The following is a 19,960-nucleotide window of genomic DNA, read 5'->3' on the forward strand; positions in this document are numbered from 1 at the left end:
TTACCCTTTCTTTTTTATTTAAAAAAAAATCATGAATTTTCCATAATTCAACACTGACAAAACATTTAAGAATAAACCTAGCACAACATACATAAGAAAGAATATTGAATACACACATACACACAAACAAACAAAATAAACAAAATGAAACAAAAAAAATCATTACAGCAGATATATATCAATTCAACAGTAACTCAATTCATGTATTGTAAATCATAAAGTCTTACCAATTCAGTAGGTAACCTTTATCAATTAACATAACAGGTAAATCAAAACACAAGGATAATTTAAATAAAATGTCTTCAAAAAATAAAATAGCACTCTCATGTTAAAAGTGTTTCATAAAGGAAAGTACACTGTGGGAAATCAATATCAAATCCCTAACTGGTACGTGTGACATGTGATCATTAATTACAAACAATTCATAAAGCTTATCAGTGGCATAAATAAAATCATATCACAATTACAAATGGATTGTAGAAAACTGGATAATTAACTATAGATGAAGCAAAGGTTGATCAAATACATCAACATCATTCCACGAGTTGTGTCTAAAATTACTTATACAAGCATGTAGAGTGTCCAAAGAAAATACCATATACTAGTTTGATATGAAAGATGATTTACATGTATGTATACTAATAATGTAGTGCACATGAAAATATTTTTCACCTCATTAAGAACTTTCTGAATCATTTGAAAAATAACCAAATAACAAAGTTTACTACTGCATACAAAGACACACTAAGAGATAGAGCTAAATATATTATAAAATATAAATGACATAACTCCTTCCTAAAGACAGGTGAAAATAAAACTAAAATACAGTGAGTCATATGAATATTAAGCAAAATGAACAAGCTTTAGCAGGGACCTATATACTAAGGGGATAGGCAACTCTCGCAAGTCTCGCGATACCTCGTAAGTTGCGGGATTTCGTAAGTCAATTTTAATTAAATATATCTCTTTTGCTATCAAATATTTCAGAATAAAATCTTAATTTATCTATCAAAAAATTATTCAAAATTTGTTATAAGCACCGTTTTTATTCCTTATTTTAGAAGTAATTACGTTTATTTAAAAATCAATGCGTGCCCCTGATCGGCCGTATTTCCGAGAAATCGCCGATTTTAGTGGTTGTTTACTTAATATCTAAATTATTTTATAATATGTGCTTTAAAATTTATTAAATATCCATTCCGATACACAAAAAGAACAGATTACATTAATCAGAAAACAAGCTTTTTACTCGGGAAAAAGTAGTTTGAAAAACTTGCAGTGTTGTGTGTGCCGTTTTGGGTAAATAAACATGGCGCTGAAGGAGTTGCCTATCCCGTTAGTATATAGGTCCCTGGCTTTAGGCTTTATATCAAGAAGATATTAAGAACCAAAACAAAAACAAAACAGAAAGCAAAAGGAGACAGTGTACAACAACTAAATATATAAAGCTAGTGACACTGAAAATGCCATGTAATATAATTACCAAAAACTGTAGGAATACAAATCATTTAAATTGATTTGCATGCATTTTGAAGGAATAAATATTACTTATACTGGTAAGTTTCACTTAGACTATTTTTCACTAAATATCACCATTTAATTGTCTCAATTTTTATTTGTCATGTAAACACATTGATATGAAACCTTGCAAACAAATCATTGTGAGCAGTGTTTTAAACATTTGTTATATACATGTATATTTTCATACATGTGAATAACTTGCATTTCAGCTATCCTGTACTGGAAGCGAGTGTTATAACCTTGTAGGACATTTTTTGTAATACAAGTTTCATAATCTAAAGAAGCTTTAAAATCATGTTATATAAACCTCTTAGATCTAAAGCATAATTTCTATATTATTTTATGTCTAATTTGTCCATTGTTAGACTCAAGACTAAACAACTGACAATTTCATTAATCTATGAGTGTTCTGAATGTCTTTCTTATCGATCATGCATCAGATGTTAATATACATGTACATGTAAGTCAGCACACTCAAAATAAGTGCAATTTTTCTTCTCAACTGGTTAACCTAATCAAAAAATAGCACACTTTAGTCATGAAAACAACATTTGTTTCAAACATGTATTATGTGTACATGAATTATAGGACATGAAGCAGTGGTAAAGGTGCCAAAATAAGTACATCTACTGTATTCCAATAACTGACATCAGAGTACAGACATGATTCCGTTACTTAGCTTCAACACAAACAATTATAAACTAGTGTACAAACAAATTGTTGTAGATTTCCTTTGTTCCTTATCTTAACATTGAGTTCTAATTACATCATTAAACTGTGTAAACTAGGCATGATTACATTAATGCCCACATGTACTATCATAATAATTAAAGCCTGACTTTATTTATCCACACGGTGAATCATTCTTGTCAAAAATCATAAACCAAAGCAAGCTACATATACACTGTAGGTAACGATAACAGTTTGATAAATATACCAATAACATTTAAAATTCAGCACTTCTTTATAACATACATGTAGGTTTCAACGCAACACACAATTATTGACAATTTATAAAACATAACAAAAAACTTCTTTCTACTGGGTAATTAGAACAAAAAGCATGCACATGTATGTTTACAACTTCATTTATACAGGTCACAAGATTTGACAATATTATGACCAAAACATAAAACGGTATCATTATATATATTACATATATTAAAACAGACACAGTGTATATACTAAAGACAGAGATGATAAATCAATAAACTTCAAATTCAGAACAAATTACTTAATATTTACAGTTACGTGTAAATCAGTTCAAATTGTGCCAACTTTCTTTGGATTCAGAGGCAGGTTCTCTGTGCTTTTTATTGTATATATTTGTGGTAAACAATACAATGTTTACAGAGATGACTTGTATGCATTTTAACCTTAATCTCATTTTGAAAGAGACAAAATAAATTAGAAAATTAGGAAAATTGACTTCTGAATTTACAATGATTTAATAATACAGCATAAAATCAATTCAACTTTATCACATTTCATTTTTAGATTTAACATTGTTTCAGGAGATTGTCTAAAAAAAAAAATGTTAACTTCACCCAAGTAAAAAGGGAAGTGACTTTTTTTATTATATAGTGCATGTCTTACAAATTAATGCACTGCTTTTTGTCTTGTGAATTTACTGTACATTTACTTAATCAGTGTACTTAAAACTTATTGCATCTTTGGGTTTATTTAATAATTAGGGCAGTAAGACTTAACACTGTCTGCCTTTTTATTAATCTCTAATCTAATTGTGAGAAGTCTTATTCTGGTAGTGATCACAAGTACTCGATAGAAAACACACAAAGTATTACACCTGTACGAGTCTCTCTAAGATAAGCAGTCTAACTGTAATGCCACACAAATAAGTGATTCACAGATATGATAACAAAGCTGCCTAAAAAGCAATACTTGAAAACATCACACACACAAAATAAGCCAACAGTCCTGTCTTGTACTGCCAACTAAAAACAGCAAAGCTGCATGGAAAGAGTACTAAGGAAAATCTACACAAAAGAAGTAATGGATAAACATAGACTCACCAAGTATGAACACAGTGAAGTCATAGTTATAACACAATAATTCATATTCCTACAGAGGTATATCAGATTGTCTCTACAGTTCTTTGTGTTTATAGGATATCCCTCACATTTCACTAGAGGTAGGCTTTATCTATCAACAAGGCTGACTTAATTTTTCTACATGAGATGACCTACAGTGAGTTCTCAGAGTTTAGTAAGCAGGGCATGGCAAAGCATTTTAATGATTTTACAGAAAACTTAAGTCTAGTGTTTCTCAATAAATGAACACGACTTAACAGAATATTGTACATGCATGTACATGTACATGTATATGGAAAAGATCATCACCACCTAGTTTGTGATGGGACAGGACAATTGTGCTGTACGGGGGGGTTCTCTGCTCTCTCTATAAGTTCTCTCGAGTTGAATCTACATGTATCTTTGTATGACATGAATGAAATTACTCATGATTGCTTTTGTACAGTTATCTTTCTCTACAAGTACTACTTTAATTAGGTCGCTGTCTTGTGTACAAGGGATATCAACTATTGGGAACTCTTTATAATCTTCTTTCAGGAACGAATGGAGCAAGTTCAGTTTATTTTGGGTAGAGATGAGGAGAGGGAGGGGGGTTTGGTTGGTTGGTTGCAAGATATCCATTCCCTAACTGACAGAAAACATTTAATTTTATGAGATTTCATTTTTAAACTGGAATTTAGTGAAGATGAAAATTTTATGGCTTAATGCATATCAAAGAAATTAAATTGATATGGATACTTTCTTGTTCATGAATTACAAACTTCGGACTGTAAATTTGAATCACACCTGTACATATTATTATTATTACTTTCAATGATGTTTTGTTCAATAAGCTGTGAATGGTATAGAAACCAGGTCCCTGGTAACTCAGTTCACTGGCTTGGTGCATGAATTTGGACCCCAGATTCTTGTTGGGCAGTACATGATAATTTTGGCAGTATCTGTGTTTATCTCTGATCTTCTGTTTCCATGGTCACTGTATAGCCATACTTGCCACAGCCAATGAGAAGTTGACACCAGTTGTAATTCCCATCACCAGACAGAAGGCCATGATCATCCCGGCGATTCCAGCGACCTCAGGTTCTACCAGCCTGTCAAGCAAAGGAACATTTATTACATTCAGGCTGCAATAACATCCACTAAGATGGAGCCTCCAACACTGAAAATATAGCCAATCAGTGTGTCCTCTATGTTAATGTATTAATCAAGAGTTTGGGGATGATGACTTCCTTTGGCCCATACTTCATGGTTAGACTGCTATAATAACCACTGGTGAAGGCCAGAAGAACCCCTCCCACAATGTACACGTAATCACTGATTATGTCCCTCCATAGTTAACATAATAATTAGAGAGTGCTTATCACTTACTTTGGCCCATACATCATGGTGAGACTGCTATAGTAACCACTGGTGAAGGCCAGAAGAACCCCTCCCACAATGTACACATAATCATTGTCAATCAGAATAGGGAATGTCCTCACTTTGTTCTCCACCTCAAATCGACAGAACAGGAAGAAAGGAATGAAGAGGCCTCGTAAAAGGACAGGGATCCAGACAAATCGGGGACCAGGCTGTAATAGAATAAAACGTGCAAAAGGAAGGAAAGTATACAGCTAAAATACACAGGGGTCCTGTAATAAAGCTGTTCATCACAAACTTACAATACAGACATCAGTTGATATATACTTATATTGGGATCTCCCATGTTTTGCGATTAGATTTTTTTTGGAGGGAAGGGTCTATCCCCAAGCAATTAACTGGGTAGATACACAAAAACAAAAAAACCTCGTATCCATGTATTTTATATTTCTAAAGCAACATTGCCCAAATCTGGGTTATGTTGATTTGAATAATCTTACGTCATGGTGTGTTGGCAATACTAAATGTTTGCTGATGGTGATTTACGCGAAGTCAGGAATGTCCATGGACTGTACAGAACCCTTTGATATGCTATCAGAATCAAACTTCCTGACCTTAAATTGTAACAACAACCAGAAGTCTCTGACAAGACCGTAGCTCTACTGTAACAACAACCAGAAGTCTCTGACAAGACTGTAGCTCTATTGTAACAACAACCAGAAGTCTCTGACAAGACTGTAGCTCTAATGTAACAACAAAAACTTACAATCTTCTTCCACTCTGAGACAATGTTTCCAAGGAACGCAAATACATTGAAGCTCAGGAAACAGAAAATGGCCGTCCAGTACTTATCTGTAAAACAACAAACAGAACAGTCCTGAGTGACTTCAACAGAATCTCCCTACTAATACCAAGTAATCCAAAAAGTAAAGATGATGTGCAATTATTTAAAGAACAAAATTGTTATTTGTAACTTCCTACTTTCTATTGGGAAATCCTTTTTGGTAACATTACTCCAAATTCCAGGAAATATCGTCAAGGTAACAAAGAAAATGAACCACACACACAGAGCCTGGACCCAGATCTACAAAATAGGTTAAGGTCATTTAATAAGCAGAGAAAAGGAGAATCTTCAAGCAAAATAAAACTGCTTTGGAACAAATTTCTCACCTTTTTGAGGACCTGACCAAACAGAGCACAGGTCTCCTGGAATGACCTTGATGGACCTGAAGTGTTCTGTTGACGCCGCACCATAGCACGGTGATGCTGATAAAATTTCTACAAAAACAAAAAAAAACCACATACCGTATTTGGCTGAATATAATACGCACTTTTTTCCCAAAATAATTTTCTGTGAGAAAGGGGTGGGTATTTTACACCACAATGGGATTTTGATAGGTTTTTCTTTCATGTGAAACACAGCTATCATACGCACACACCGTAGTATTACCTAGAGACTTATGCAATTTCTTGCTGTTTATCGCCGTATTTAAAACTTCGGAAAGTTATTGTTGGAACGTAGGCTTGTTAAAAATGTTATATTTATAACCTTTTGATAGTTAAATTAAATTTAAAAGCAAGTTAAAATTAATTTGAGCTGCATGTTCATCGTCTCCATGTAGGCCACCATTAACAATGTTATTTATAGATGTTCACACATTCCTTTGCCACGTGCTTCCGTAATCATAGTACACATGTACCTAATCTGTCAGACACCGGTCAAAAAAGTAATAAGTCATTTTTTAATGAAATACAATAAAATAAAATTTTTTTTAGGTTTTAAATAACTCAGTAAAAATTCATTTCAACATAAACACCCCTCTATACGTCCCAATGAATGGAAGCCAATGTTGTGAACACGTGCGCTTGTCACTTGATAATTACCCCTCAACACCCCTCCAAGTAATTAAATTGTTTACCAACTCCAAAGCATTGTTTTTACAGTTAGAGCACTGATTATTTACTGCCCTTATTAATGGCTTTGATTACTTTTCTTTGCTAAAAATCGGGGGTTGGTTTATGATCTTTCGTATGTGATTACGACACATTAAACAGTTAAACGCTTGTTAAATGTAATTTTACTTTATCTTATATCGGCCTCGTGTTAAAATGATTGAGTTAAAAAAGGAAATAAGAAGTATGTTGAAACTTAAGTGTTATCATTTACCCGTGCTCTGTAGAAAATAAGATATCTACGAAGATTACCTCGATGTATGAAGACATATATCCCACCTTTGTACATCATTTTTCACAGCTTTGGAGGTGTGTTGAAAACTTTACACGCTTGTTAAATTTTGATTTTATTTTTATAACATCAGCTAATTAATTAATTAATTAATTAATTTCAAGTTCAAAGGAGGAAAATCGTAGTCTATGAATACTTTGATGTTGCAATATCGCTTGCTCTGTTAAATTTACGTAATTTTCAACATGATTACCTTAAACTAAAAATAATATGATAACTGTTAAACTTGCAACAATATCTCGTGCTTTGTTGAAATAAAATTATTTCTACAAAGAATAGTATACGGCGACGTATAATTTCAATATCACCGTATGCTAAAAAAAATTAATAATAAACTCTATTAATTCTTTAATGCAACATTATCTCGTGTTTTGTTGAAAATAAATAATTTCTCCAGATTGCCGCGATATGGAAAGTCAAGATTAAGAAATAAAAACGCATTTGAATAAAATATCGTGTTCTGTAAATTTTCGGCACTTTATCTCCGCGCCGATTTTCATTGCAAATTACCGCGATTTTCAAAAGTTCAGAACACCGCTTGGTAAAATTTTCTGCTGTGTATAATACAACCGAACTGCGTTTTTTCCCCCAGTTTCAGGCTCAAAAAGGGGGGTGCGTATTTTACACCAATGCGTATTATATTCGGCCAAATACGGTACATGTAATACAAAAGATAGAAAATCTTTATGCCTCCAAAACTATAAAAAAAAAATTCAATCCTTATTTTACAGCCAGACACAAATGTGATCTACACTCATAGTAAAACTAACTCACTGTTAAAGGTAGGAGAAAGTATGCATCAAATGCAATCAGCAGGACAGCTATAGCACACACAAAATAGTAGATAGCCTGGGTTCGGGGATCAGGGGCACCTGTCAAAATATATATGTACATGTATGTAAGTATCAAATGCAATCAGCAGAACCCACATACAAAATAGTAGATAGCCTGGGTCCAGGGGTCAGGGGCACCTGTAATCAATGTTAAAATATATATGTACATGTATGTAAGTATCAAATGTGATCAGCAAAACCCACACAAAATAGTAGATAGTCTGGGTCCGGGGGTAATCAATGCAATGTCAAAATACTGTACGTGTACATAAATTGGCGTATTCAAAATTTAGCGCAACCACTGGGTATGGAGCTGTTTGCGAAATCACGAATTAGCGCTACATATGTCCATGCCGTATATTGTATTTATAAATGATTTCTTAGCAGTATTTATGAATTTGCGCATCGTTGTCTGTGCCAAAGCCGCTAAAATATGAAGCCTGTTTTTTTAAGTACACATACAGTATAAATATGTACATGTATTTAAGTATCAAATGTGATCAGCAAAACCCACATACAAAATAGTAGATAGCCTGGGTCTGGGGGTCAGGGGCACCTGTAATCAATGTTAAAATATATATGTACATGTATGTAAGTATTAAATGTGATCAGCAGAACCCACATATAAAATAGTAGATAGCCTGGGTCCTGGAGCACCTGTATTTGAAGCATTGTTAACACACATGTATATAGGCATCTAATGATAAGCAGGAGGGCTATAGCACACACAAAGTACTGTAAATGTATTACATTTGGCTTTGCTAAATCAAGTACAATGCTAAATGTCTTGCACATATACACATAAATAAGAATATAAAGAAATGCGCTAAATGAAATCTACACTAACATATTCAAAAATCAATTTCCGCCAAATATTGTACAGGCTAATAATAGTACATTTACAGTAGTAGATAGCCTGGGTCAGGGAGTCAGGGGCATCTGTGAATGATACAATGTCAATCTCTTATTGAGTTTACATCAACACGATTTGAACCAAAATCATTTCTCTCCTTGAAAAGAGATAAAGTGTTTAATTTCAAACTTAAGTTGGAGGGACATTTAAGATAATAATTCTCATACTTACTGATGATGCAGATGATATTGATGACAGCAATGAACACACCAGAAAAATTCTGTAATTAAAAACAAAATCTGAATACACCACTGTTTAAATTTTTTTCATTTCGACATTTTTATCTAGTTTCTTTACACAAATGTGTTTTGTGACACACAGATACTGATTATAAGAAATAATTTTTTGGATCATACTGACTGAATTTGATTGAAAATCTGCAACAACTTCATTTAATCAGATCAAACATAATGATATCAAATGTGTTCAAAAATGATTCCTCTTGAAATGGCAAATCAGATTTACAAGCGAATTAAGTAAGAGGCAAAATCTTCACATCTAAAAGAAGAATGAGCAATCTAAAACAATGAAAGCCATCTCATTTTAAGCTGAAATACTCCAACAGTCGGTCTTTGAGTGCTAGTATCTGTAGTCCATTCAGCTTCTGTTTGAAAGCTAGGACTTGCACTCAATAGTAACTATTCTGAGAGAAACTATTGGATTGGAATGACCCGTTGAACTTACTGTTCCCAAGACGATGGCATTTGTGTACTTCATGGGCAGTATGGCTGCCAGTCCAAATGTACTGTTCTGGTAAACTCCTGTGGCCACTGAAAATATCGACAAATCATAAAACATGTGTCTCCCAAGTAAAATAAAGGAATAAATGTGACAATCTATCAGCAGTACTCTCAACAAGAATATCATGACAAAATATAGAAATGTTCATATTACAGATACTATCTGTCACAATACAATGTGTATGGAGATGTAATATTTAACAGTTTTATCCAGAAACTAAACTAGAATTTAGATACATGTTCATACATTCCCTATAGACATACATATCTTTACACCCGGAGACTGCATTGTGAGACAATATTTACATGATTATTTTGTTATAACAATTTGTAATAAGCAAATAATCTACTCACTATTTAGTATCAATCTACTCACTATTTAGTATCACAGCTGTCATCATGGTTATCCAGAAAAACTCCACAGACCCTAAGAAAACAAGAATACAACTCAGTTTATTACAGCCTTTGATGGCTGAACAAGCTTGGAATGATTTAAGTTTTTAAGAAAATTCAAATTGAATTTAAAAAAAAAATCATCATGTCCCTATAGAACCATCAAGTGCTTTCTGATGGCTTTCAGTTTGAGACAAAACACAAATTGTGCTCAAATTCATATATTTTTTGTCTCATTATTGTATCCACGGTAACAAGCTTACAATCCGAGGAGTCCACCATAGCCAGGATCACCGTGGTGATAAAGACAACAATCATTATACTGATGGAGATTATGATCCTCCGTGGCGAGGCTTGTCTGGAAACAAAGTATAACTGAGATAGGTATGCGTAAGGAAACAAAGTATAACTGATAGATTTTGTTTGCTTAAGGAAACACAGTAAAACTGAGAGAGATTTTTTTGCTTCATATGTATGCTTCAGGAATAAGTCCATTTGTCAAAGTATGAGGAAATATAAAACATACCCCCTGAAAACTGCATCTACATGTAGTATTGAGGGGAAAAGGGGGGGTAAAGGGGTGGGTAAGTGTTCAGCTGCTTTTCAATGAAAGACCAGTTGGCCACTGATCTTTTTTGTTGACCCCCAACTTGTCAAAGTTTTTTCAGGTACATTTTTTTGTTTCTCTTTTTTTGCCCCCACCCCCCAATATGAAAACTTGTTGAAAAACGATGCTATGTTTTCAATATAGAATGCATTAGAATGTATTTGAATACTTACCCTCCACACTGACAGAATGTGTTGATGCCACTCATCACAAAGTTGGGAACCTGGGAGAAGATTCCCAGATAAAACATAAACTTTCCTTTCAGTTCCACCACTTCTGTCTCATTCTTACCCAGCTTATACTCCTCAAAGTACTGAAAACAGAAAAATACTCCTCAAAGTACTGAAACAAGAGGCCCTGGGGCCACATCGCTCACCTGAGCACTGTGGCTAGGAAAAAAGGAAAAATCAGTTTAGCATTGAAAAGCTTAAATGCATAAGTGGTCCTTACCTACCCCTAAAAGTGAGTGGGGGGGGGGGGGGGGGGGGTCATGATTTGAACAAACTTGAATCTACACTAACTAAGGATGCTTACATAATTTTTTGACTAACTGTGACTTTTTTATCTACAAGTTTGAACTTTCATTGTGGCCCCACCCTACCCCTGGAGGTCATGATTTGAACAAACTTGAATCTACACTATCTGAGGATGCTTCCCTATAAATATGACAAACCGTGGCTTTGCTGTTCTTGAGAAGATTTTTAAAGATTTTTCCTATATATTCCTATGTAAAACTTTGATCGTTCAATGTGGCCCCACCCTACCCCCGGGGGTCATGATTTGAACAAACTTGAATCTACACAACCTGAGGATGCTTCCACATAAATATAACCAATCATAGCTTTGCTGTTCTTGAGAAGAAGATTTTTGAAGATATTTCCTATGTACACCTATGTAAAACTTTGATCGTTCATTGTGGCCCCACACTATCCCCGGGGGTCATGATTTGAACAAACTTGAATCTACACCACCTGAGGATGCTTCCAAATAAATATGACCAATCATAGCTTTGCTGTTCTTGAGAAGAAGATTTCTGAAGATTTTTCCAATGTACACCTATGTTACACTTTGATCGTCCATTTTGGCCTCCACTCTACCCCGGGGGTCATGATTTGAACAAACTTGAATCTACACCACCTGAGGATGCTTCCATATAAATATGACCAATCATAGCTTTGCTGTTCTTGAGAAGAAGATTTTTGAAGATTTTTCCTATATATTCCTATGTAAAACTTTGATCGTCCAGTGTGGCCCCACCCCACCACCGGGGTTCATGATTTGAACAAACTTGAATCTACACCACCTGAGGATGCTTCCACATAAATATGACCAATCATGACTTTGCTGTTCTTGAGAAGAAGATTTTTCCTATATAGTCCTATGTTAAACTTTCATTGTCCATTGTGGCCCCACCCTACCCCCGGGGGTCATGATCTGAACAAAGTTGAAAACACCACCTGAGGATGCTTCCACATAAATATTACCAATCACTGCTGTGCTGTTCTTGAGAAGAAGATTTTTGAAGATTTTTCCTATATACACCTATGTAAAACTTTGATCGTCCATTGTGGCCCCACCCTACCCCTGGGGGTCATGATTTGAACAAATTTGAATCTACACTACCTGACAATAATTCCACATGAGTTTCATCTTTCCTGTCCCATTGGTTCTTGAGAAGAAGATTTTTCAATAATGCCATTAATTTTTTGCTATTTCATAATTATCTCCCCTTGGAGGAGGGTGTGGCCCTTCATTTGAACAAACTTGAATCCCCTTCAGCCAAGGATACTTTGTGCCAAGTTTGATTGAAATTGGCCCAGTAGTTCTGGAGAAGAAGATGAAAATGTGAAAAGTTTACGACAACAACGACGCCGCCGACAGACAACGGACAAATTTTGATCAGAAAAGCTCACTTGAGCCTTTGGCTCAGGTGAGCTAAAAACAGAGGAATACTCCTCAAAGTACTGAAAACAGAGGAATACTCCTCAAAGTACTGAAAAAACAGAGGAATACTCCCCAAAGTACTAAAAACAGAGAAATACTCCTCAAAGTACTGAAAACAGAGGAATACTTCTCAAAGTACTGAAAACAGAGGAATACTCCTCAAACTACTGAAAAAAACAGAGGAATACTCCTCAAAGTACTGAAAAAACAGAGGAATACTCCTCAAAGTACTGAAACCAGAAGTCTCTGATGAGACTGTAGCTCTACTGGTTGTATTTATGAAGGAAGATAAAAGTTGCACTTGAACTTGAAACTTTGCAACAGCAATAAATAGAATAATGATCCTTGGTTTAGTCTCTTTTTGGCAAGATTTATTATTATATCAGACTAAAACTGTAGGAGGAGTAGCCTTTTAAAACAATTTTACTGAAATTTTGATTTAAGTAACCATGGCAACATCATTCAACAAAATCAAAAAACAATAACACCAATTATGTATCTCTGTAGTCTACTTGTACGCTACATTATACTGAAATCAGACAAAAAAGTGTAGGAGGAGTAGCGTTTTGAAAGTATTTCAAGAAAATTTCTATTTTTAGTAACCATGGCAACACCATTCATCGAAATCCGAAACTGGTACAGAGAATTACGTATCTTAGTGTAGTTTACTTGTATGCTAAGTAATACTAAAATCAGACCAAAACTGTAGAGGTAGCATTTTGAAGGTATTTCAAGGAAATTTCTATTTTTAGTAATCATGGCAACAATGTTCATTGAAATCAAAAACCGATATACAGAATTATGTATCTTAGTGTAGTCTACTTGTTTGCCAAGTTATATTGAAATCAGATAAAAACTGTAAGAGGAGTAGCATTTTGAAAGTATTTCACAGAAAATTCTATTTTTAGTTACCATGGCAACATCGTTCATTGAAATCAAAAACCGATAAACAGAATTATGTATCTTATTATAGTCTACTTGTTTGCCAAGTTATATTGAAATCAGATAAAAACTGTAAAAGGAGTAGCATTTTGAAAGTATTTCACAGAAATTTCTATTTTTAGTTACCATGGCAACATCGTTCATTGAAATCAAAAACCGATAAACAGAATTATGTATCTTATTATAGTCTACTTGTGTGCCAAGTTATATTGAAATCAGATAAAAACTGTAAGAGGAGTAGCATTTTGAAAGTATTTCACAGAAATTTCTATTTTTAGTAACCATGGCAACACCGTTCATCGAAATCAAAAACCGATAAACAGAATTATGCATCTTAGTATAGTCTACTTGTGTGCCAAGTTATATTGAAATCAGATCAAAACTGTAGGAGGAGTAGCATTTTGAATGTTTTTCACAGAAATTTCTATTTTTAATCTCATCTACAATTCTCATCTACTAATGAGTTTATAGCATTGAAAAACTCACAAGAATATAACTGTAGCAAAGTACATACTGTTTTAAGTAAATTTAGTATTGATTTAACCTATGAATACTTACCCTGCAGCAATTTATTTGTCTTTTTTATCTCATTTTTGTACCGTTTCATCACAGATTTTACTACTTATGCACAGGTATTGATGTTGAAACAAGATCTTACTATTTAGATTTCACTGTTTTCCAGTGTTAGATCTTACTATTTAGATTTCACTGTTTTCCAGTGTTAGATCTTACTATTTAGATTTCACTGTTTTCCAGTGTTAGACCTTACTATTTAGATTTCACTGTTTTCCAGTGTTAGATCTTACTATTTAGATTTCACTGTTTTCCAGTGTTAGATCTTACTATTTAGATTTCACTGTTTTCCAGTAATAGATCTTACTATTTAGATTTCACTGTTTTCCAGTGATAGATCTTACTATTTAGATTTCACTGTTTTCCAGTGTTAGATCTTACTATTTAGATTTCACTGTTTTCCAGTGTTAGATCTTACTATTTAGATTTCACTGTTTTCTGGTGATAGATCTTACTATTTAGATTTCACTGTTTTCCAGTGATAGATCTTACTATTTAGATTTCACTGTTTTCTGGTGTTAGATCTTACTATTTAGATTTCACTATTTTCCAGTGTTAGATCTTACTATTTAGATTTCACTGTTTTCCAGTAATAGATCTTACTATTTAGATTTCACTGTTTTCTGGTGTTAGATCTTACTATTTAGATTTCACTGTTTTCCAGTAATAGATCTTACTATTTAGATTTCACTGTTTTCCAGTGTTAGATCTTACTATTTAGATTTCACTGTTTTCCAGTGATAGATCTTACTATTTAGATTTCACTGTTTTCTGGTGATAGATCTTACAATTTAGATTTCACTGTTTTCCAGTGTTAGATCTTACTATTTAGATTTCACTATTTTCCAGTGTTAGATCTTACTATTTAGATTTCACTGTTTTCCAGTGTTAGATCTTACTATTTAGATTTCACTGTTTTCCAGTAATAGATCTTACTATTTAGATTTCACTGTTTTGCAGTAATAGATCTTACTATTTAGATTTCACTGTTTTGCAGTAATAGATCTTACTATTTAGATTTCACTGTTTTCCAGTGTTAGATCTTACTATTTAGATTTCACTGTTTTCCAGTGTTAGATCTTACTATTTAGATTTCACTGTTTTCCAGTAATAGATCTTACTATTTAGATTTCACTGTTTTCCAGTGTTAGATCTTACTATTTAGATTTCACTGTTTTCCAGTGTTAGATCTTACTATTTAGATTTCACTGTTTTCCAGTGTTAGATCTTACCATTTAGATTTCACTGTTTTCCAGAGTTAGTTCTTACTATTTAGATTTCACTGTTTTCCAGTAATAGATCTTACTATTTAGATTTCACTGTTTTCCAGTGTTAGATCTTACTATTTAGTTTCAGTGTTTTCCAGTGTTAGATCTTACTATTTAGATTTCACTGTTTTCCAGTGTTAGATCTTACTATTTAGATTTCACTGTTTTCCAGTAATAGACCTTACTATTTAGATTTCACTGTTTTGCAGTAATAGATCTTACTATTTAGATTTCACTGTTTTCCAGTAATAGATCTTACTATTTAGATTTCACTGTTTTCCAGTAATAGATCTTACTATTTAGATTTCACTGTTTTCCTGTGTTAGATCTTACTATTTAGATTTCACTGTTTTCCAGTGTTAGATCTTACTATTTAGATTTCACTGTTTTCCAGTGATAGATCTTACTATTTAGATTTCACTGTTTTGCAGTAATAGTTCTTACTATTTAGATTTCACTGTTTCCAGTGTTAGATCTTACTATTTAGATTTCACTGTTTTCCAATGTTAGCTCTTACTATTTAGATTTCACTGTTTTGCAGTAATAGTTCTTACTATTTAGATTTCACTGTTTCCAGTGTTAGATCTTACTATTTAGATTTCACTGTTTTCCAGTGTTAGATCTTACTATTTAGATTTCACTGTTTTCCAGTGTTAGATCTTACTATTTAGATTTCACTGTTTTGCAGTAATAGTTCTTACTATTTAGATTTCACTGTTTTCCAGTGTTAGATCTTACTATTTAGATTTCACTGTTTTCCAGTGTTAGATCTTACTATTTAGATTTCACTGTTTTCCAGTGTTAGATCTTACTATTTAGATTTCACTGTTTCCAGTGTTAGATCTTACTATTTAGATTTCACTGTTTTCCAGTGTTAGATCTTACTATTTAGATTTCACTGTTTTCCAGTGTTAGTTCTTACTATTTAGATTTCACTGTTTTCCAGTGTTAGATCTTACTATTTAGATTTCACTGTTTTCCAGTAATAGATCTTACTATTTAGATTTCACTGTTTTCCAGTGTTAGATCTTACTATTTAGATTTCACTGTTTTCCAGTAATAGATCTTACTATTTAGATTTCACTGTTTTCCAGTAATAGATCTTACTATTTAGATTTCACTGTTTTGCAGTAATAGATCTTACTATTTAGATTTCACTGTTTTCCAGTAATAGTTCTTACTATTTAGATTTCACTTTTTTCCAGTAATAGATCTTACTTGTTTAGCATTGATCAGCATGTTCCATGGCATCAGAATGCCTATTCCATGGACTACCATGATAAAGAACACAAGTCGGTACCTGTAATACAGAAAACAATTCTCAATGTGTCTAGATGGTAATACACTATAAATAATTCTGGAATTCATAGAAACTAAAGGGACACGGCACTGTTAGTCACAAATCACATCTGTGATTTTCTCTCATGTCTGACATGTCACTAGAAACTCACAATCAGCATGAGGATGCAGGGCCTAGTGAGGGGCTGTGCTAGGGGCATACTGCTGAAAAATGACACAATGTAATAAAAACTGAGCCATGCAGTGCCCCCCGCAAATATTCTGTAAAATGTGAGCATGTATGATTTTCTAGAATGTAAGTTCATCGCAGTCGGTGCATCACTATTCCATCTATCTAAATTACTAACTTTGATGACGATGATAGTATGGAACAATAAAATCAGAACTGCCGTTCAATATATTGATATTCCTGCATTTTTGTCCGACATGGTTTGATGTGTCAAGTTGTCTTGGATAGCTGATCCTAACATCACGAACAGTCTCCCACCTCATGTACAATGAAATACCATATCATCGAAGTCTATTTATTTTGGCCTATCCCTCAATCTCTAAATCAGCAATTTTGAAACACTTTTTGGTGCATTTAGTGTCAATATAATTTTTTGAAATACTTGCTGTGTTAGATGATAAACAATTTATGAAATTCTTAGGCCTAGATACAGAAGAAAATCATTTCCACAAGTTGAGTGTCAGATACAATGATTCTTTATTAGTTCCTATAAAATTTTTAAATGGTGTTGTCAATAAATAAATTGAAATTGAAAAATTTCCTTAATTTTGTTGTCAGAAATCATGGAGATATATCGATTGTCAGCCTTTACAAAAAATAGTCATGATATTACTATGATATATTTTTGAAATGACCCCAATGTATTTTCTCTTTAATTTCAAAATGGTTCCATCATTTCATGAAAAGTCGGGCCATTGGGTCCACCTGTTGTTTGACCTTCCCAGGCACTGAAGATGAGCAAAAATCTAAGGAGACTAGGTCCTATATAGGGCTGGGTATCAAGCTGGAATTTCGTATTGCGAAATACTGCGATATTTTTAACTGTATTGCAATATGTATTGCAATATTTTCATTAACCATGTTAACAATTAAGGTGATCATTTCTTATTTCATTAACCTCAATTATAAGCAAAATGTATATAACTAAGATAAATTTATAAATCACATTATAACAAAAAAAATCCTTCTGATTTATCTACAGTTTTTCACCGAAATACAACCATACAAAGGCAAGCTTACTGTTTGGCACGATTGAAATTGTTTCTGACATCTTTAAATTTTATATTCTACTTTAGAAATCCCAAGCAAGCCCAAACATTTTGCAGGTATATTGGTACTGAAAAAACGTATGGTAATAAGATATTTTTTGTCAATGAACTGCAACATACCAGAATATCGATAGTATTGCACAGCCCTAGTCCTTTAACATTTAGTTTGAATGATTTACATCTTATTGTTGTGTACCTCCAAAAAATGACAAAATCAATGGCAGTCGTAAAACTTCACACTGAGCTAATAATTAATATTAGTCTCTAGAATTTGATGCTAATATGGATATTAATATTTTTTTTAATAAGAATATTGAACCTGAATTGGATAATAGAAGCAAATTATTGAAGGTAAATAAAAGAAATTAGGACTATATAACTCAGTATCTTCAGCTCAATGGAATTCGGAGCCTAAGTAATGAATGCGTCCTACAGATCCCTACTTATCATAATACTACTCCAAGTGACTCTAAAACTGAATGTGTCTTCCTCTAAGCATTCTAAACTATTGTTGTTAAATCTTTAGTTGAAAGATACTCAGGCAAGTTATAACTTTACTAGGGATGTAATGATATACTGGTACACAGAAATACACAACAAAATTGTACTGTATCATGTTACAACTAGAAATATGTCCATAGGACATGAATGCCCCGCCAAGGGTATATTAGTAATGCAACATTTTAACACAAATTGAGAAAAGTGAGGTCAAGGTCAAAGGAAAGGTCAAGGTCAAAAAATATTGCTGCAGTTGAATAGCTTACATCAGTATGTATCAGCATATGACGTTTGATTCAGAAACTAATTTAAGAAAAGTGAGGTCAAGATCAAAGGAAAGGTCAAGATCAAAAAATGTTGATGTAGTTGAAAAGGTTACATCAGTATGTATTAGCATATAAGTTTGATGAAAATATTATGAATGGTTTCTTTAAAACTGAGCTAAACACTAATTTAAGAAAAGTGAGGTCAAGGTCAAAGGAAAGGTCAAGGTCAAAAAATATTGATGCAGTTGAATAGCTCTCATCAGTATGTATCAGCATATGAAGTTTGACACTAATTTAAGAAAAGTGAGGTCAAGGTCAAAGGAAAGGTCAAGGTCAAAAAATGTTGATGCAGTTGAATAGCTCTCATCAGTATGTATCAACATATGAAGTTTGATAACACTATCTTGAATGGTATCTTTAAAACTGAGCTAAAAACTTATTTAAGAAAAGTGAGGTCAAGGTCAAAGAAAAGGTCAAGGTAAAAAATATTGATGCAGTTGAATAGCTTACATCAGTATGTATCAGCATATGATGTTTGATTCAGAAACTAATTTAAGAAAAGTGAGGTCAAGATCAAAGGAAAGGTCAAGATCAAAAAATGTTGATGCAGTTGAAAAGGTTAATTCAGTATGTATTAGCATATGAAGTTTGATGAAAATATTATGAATGGTTTCTTTAAAACTGAGCTAAACACTAATTTAAGAAAAGTGAGGTCAAGGTCAAAGGAAAGGTCAAGGTAAAAAAAAATTGATGCAGTTGAATAGCTCTCATCAGTATGTATCAGCATATGAAGTTTGACACTAATTTAAGAAAAGTGAGGTCAAGGTCAAAGGAAAGGTCAAGGTAAAAAATATTGATGCAGTTGAATAGCTTACATCAGTATGTATCAGCATATGATGTTTGATTCAGAAACTAATTTAAGAAAAGTGAGGTCAAAATCAAAGGAAAGGTCAAGGTCAAAAAATGTTGATGCAGTTGAAAAGGTTAATTCAGTATGTATTAGCATATGAAGTTTGATGAAAATATTATGAATGGTTTCTTTAAAACTGAGCTAAACACTAATTTAAGAAAAGTGAGGTCAAGGTCAAAGGAAAGGTCAAGGTCAAAAAATGTTGATGCAGTTGAATAGCTCTAATCAGTATGTATCAGCATATGAAGTTTGATAACACTATCTTGAATGGTATCTTTAAAACTGAGCTAAAAACTTATTTAAGAAAAGTGAGGTCAAGG

At 33.1% G+C, this 19,960-nt stretch overlaps 1 protein-coding gene across 1 annotated transcript in view; it reads right to left on the reverse strand.

The window, feature by feature from the left end:
• LOC133174808 (equilibrative nucleoside transporter 1-like) overlaps positions 1 to 19,960 on the reverse strand; it is a 27,262-nt gene continuing 7,302 nt past the window's right edge. The window contains exons 4-15 of the mRNA XM_061309905.1: positions 16,608 to 16,689; positions 10,836 to 10,975; positions 10,319 to 10,413; positions 10,039 to 10,089; positions 9,607 to 9,692; positions 9,094 to 9,142; positions 7,951 to 8,048; positions 6,102 to 6,209; positions 5,913 to 6,015; positions 5,698 to 5,783; positions 4,941 to 5,143; positions 1 to 4,663 (exon numbers count right to left, since the gene is read on the reverse strand). Coding sequence (XP_061165889.1) covers positions 4,546 to 4,663; positions 4,941 to 5,143; positions 5,698 to 5,783; positions 5,913 to 6,015; positions 6,102 to 6,209; positions 7,951 to 8,048; positions 9,094 to 9,142; positions 9,607 to 9,692; positions 10,039 to 10,089; positions 10,319 to 10,413; positions 10,836 to 10,975; positions 16,608 to 16,689 — 1,219 coding nt within the window. The 3' untranslated portion in view covers positions 1 to 4,545. The remainder of the gene's footprint in view (positions 4,664 to 4,940; positions 5,144 to 5,697; positions 5,784 to 5,912; positions 6,016 to 6,101; positions 6,210 to 7,950; positions 8,049 to 9,093; positions 9,143 to 9,606; positions 9,693 to 10,038; positions 10,090 to 10,318; positions 10,414 to 10,835; positions 10,976 to 16,607; positions 16,690 to 19,960) is intronic.

Source organism: Saccostrea echinata, unplaced genomic scaffold (genome assembly GCF_033153115.1).
Source record: "Saccostrea echinata isolate AGI-Se365-2 ecotype Australia unplaced genomic scaffold, CSIRO_AGI_Sech_v1 ptg000059l, whole genome shotgun sequence".
NCBI classification, from domain to species: domain Eukaryota; kingdom Metazoa; phylum Mollusca; class Bivalvia; order Ostreida; family Ostreidae; genus Saccostrea; species Saccostrea echinata.